Source organism: Octodon degus, unplaced genomic scaffold (assembly GCF_000260255.1).
Source record: "Octodon degus isolate 3935 unplaced genomic scaffold, OctDeg1.0 scaffold02516, whole genome shotgun sequence".
Classification (NCBI taxonomy): Eukaryota; Metazoa; Chordata; class Mammalia; order Rodentia; family Octodontidae; genus Octodon; species Octodon degus.
In genome coordinates, this window is record NW_004527092.1 from 2,174 (window position 1) to 4,566 (window position 2,393).

Consider the following 2,393-nt stretch of genomic DNA (forward strand, 5'->3'; position numbering starts at 1 on the left):
CCGAATCCCAGGGAGAACTGGCCTCCTGTCACAGTGAACACCGAAGAGAGCTGGGCCAGCCATGCTCCCAGGTCTCAGGCAGGTGGAAAGGGGGACAGTCGGCTTCCCCAGAGACACCCGGGCCTGGCAGGGCCTTGCAGGCACCTTGGCAGAAAGGGGAGCCTCCATCTGTGCCCTGTGCTAGTAGATGACACAGAGTCTCTTTTCTTCAGGTCACAGATGCTTCCAAGGACATTTCCAGATACGTCCCCAAAGAACAGTGGGCCAACATGGGAGAAGTTCAGAAAACACCCAACCACAGTGTGAAAAACAAATGCAGCGAGATGCTCTCTGTAGGTGAGAAGAGATTGTGTGCCGCCCAGCCTAGGGCACAAAGCAGGCCTCCCTGCAGGCCCCTGTCTCACAGTTCTGTGTGAGGGCAGCATGCAGCCCCCTCTCCTCTGGAGTCAAGGCTCCAGGGAAGCTCTGTTCTTGGGCTCAGGGCAAGCTGAGAGCTGCGTTTGCCACGCACCGAGGCTGTCTCTACTCCACAGCCCCCTGTGCTTTGTGTCTTTCCACGGCCAGTGCCTCTGTCCCTCCTCCCGAGATGTCCTTCCCCTTCACACAGAAGCTTTGGGTCCTTCCCAGGTCTGAGAGCCCAGCAGACAGCTTTGCTGCAGCGTGGAGGGCGAACCAGCCAAACCCCACTGGACGAATCTGAGGATTCTGACGCAGAATGGTCGCCTCGGTGGCCAGGTGAGGGCAGGGACTCGCAAGTCAGCTCGGAAGTAAGCCTAGGCCACCTAGAAAGCATGTTGTGGATGCTCCAGAGCTGTGACGTGGACTTTGGGTGGGTGAGCCTCATGCTGGACAGGCCTGCGTGGCCGCCTGCTGGGCAGTGTGAGCGGCTTGTGGAAATTTGGCTTCCAACACACACTTGGGTCTCAGCCACATAGGGCCCCTGGGGACTTGAGCACTTCTCATAGACTCTCCGAGCTTCTACATGCCAATCAGTAAATAAGCATAAGAGCCCATAGCCCACCTGTCACCAGAGAGCAGTAAGGATGACATAGAATAAAGGATGTCTGCTTGCACGCTGTCCCCCACAGCCATCTGTGGCAATAGCTCTGCACATCCTTAGTGCTGCCTGATGAGATATTCGTGCCCTGTGGGCTGCATGTGGCCCTTGACAGCTAGAAATGTGACCTGCGGGTTATGCAGGGATTTAGAGGATGGGTCAGCATGCGTGACAGTGGGATGAAAGGATATTCCACGGTTTCTGATGATACAGGGACAGACACCCTGGGTGACACACTTCAGTCTTCTTCTGTCCTTCCCTCTTAGAACCCAGGAGAAGGGTTGTTGAGTGGAAGTTGTACACCATGCGACAAGGTAATGGCCCGGCATATGAGGAGGTCAGCGAGCCCCAGGATGACGACTTCCTGTGTAAGTGACCCTCTTGGCCTGATCCCAAAGGACAAGGCAGAGTTAGGTGTGCACGCAGTCACTTGGGGCTCAAGGCGCCACTCACTCTAGGCACAAGCAGTGGAGAATGGAGGGCAGAGGGAGGGGTGTGGGCTCACTCCAGAGCTCTCCATAGCGAGGAATACACACGGATTATATGGTTCCTAATCCCTACCATGCTTCCTTCAGATTGTGAGAAGTGCAAGACCAACTTCATCGACAGCTGTCCCACTCATGGGCCCCCTACGTTTATGAAGGACAGCGTGGTGGATGTGGGGCTTGAGGACCGCGCAATGCTCACTCTGCCCCCTGGGCTGAAGATAGGACCTTCGAATATCCCAGGGACTGGGCTGGGAGTCTGGAATGGGAACTCCACCCTACCTGTGGATGTGCACTTTGGCCCCTACGAGGGTCAGATCACAGAGGACGAAGAGGCGGGCCACAGCAGTTACGCCTGGATGGTGAGGGTTCTTCTTTCCCTGTCTCCTGGCACCCTACTCCCCTCCAGTGTCCCTCTGCTGCACAGGCTTGGTTGAGCTGCCCAGCTCTGTGTCCTAGTTGCCTTGGAAGACAACAAGATCCCTGGTGCAGGATAAGATGCTGAGTGGGGCAGGGACGCACAGAAATGGAGTAGATCCATCCTCTGTGGCGTCCTCGCTTGTCTGCAGATGCTGGGCAGGCAGGCTGCAGCAGCATGAAGGGAGGGGGTGACAGTAGCCTCAGGTACAGCTGGCGGCTGTCATCCCTCCCAAATGAGGACAGTAACTCCTTTTACCAAAACTTACATTACTGAAGGGAGACAGAGCTACAAGTACGTGGACGGCAAGGACACATCCCACGCCAACTGGATGAGGTGAGGACACCAGGCTTCCTGGTTCCACAAGGACATGTGACCCTCACTAGCCCGATTCCTTCCCTTCTCATCCCTGATTGCTACCCTCCCGCTTAGA

At 56.3% G+C, this 2,393-nt stretch overlaps 1 protein-coding gene across 1 annotated transcript; it reads left to right on the forward strand.

Annotated features, from left to right (window-relative positions):
• Window positions 1-269: 269 nt before the first annotated feature.
• On the forward strand, window positions 270-2,296 carry LOC101560229 (probable histone-lysine N-methyltransferase PRDM7; the record flags this gene model as incomplete). The annotated part of the gene is made up of 5 exons (XM_004648801.1): window positions 270-336; window positions 628-735; window positions 1,324-1,425; window positions 1,633-1,903; window positions 2,228-2,296. Coding segments are annotated over exons 1-5 (617 nt in total), but the record flags the coding sequence as incomplete, so codon positions are not given.
• Between the last annotated feature and the right edge of the window lie 97 nt (window positions 2,297-2,393).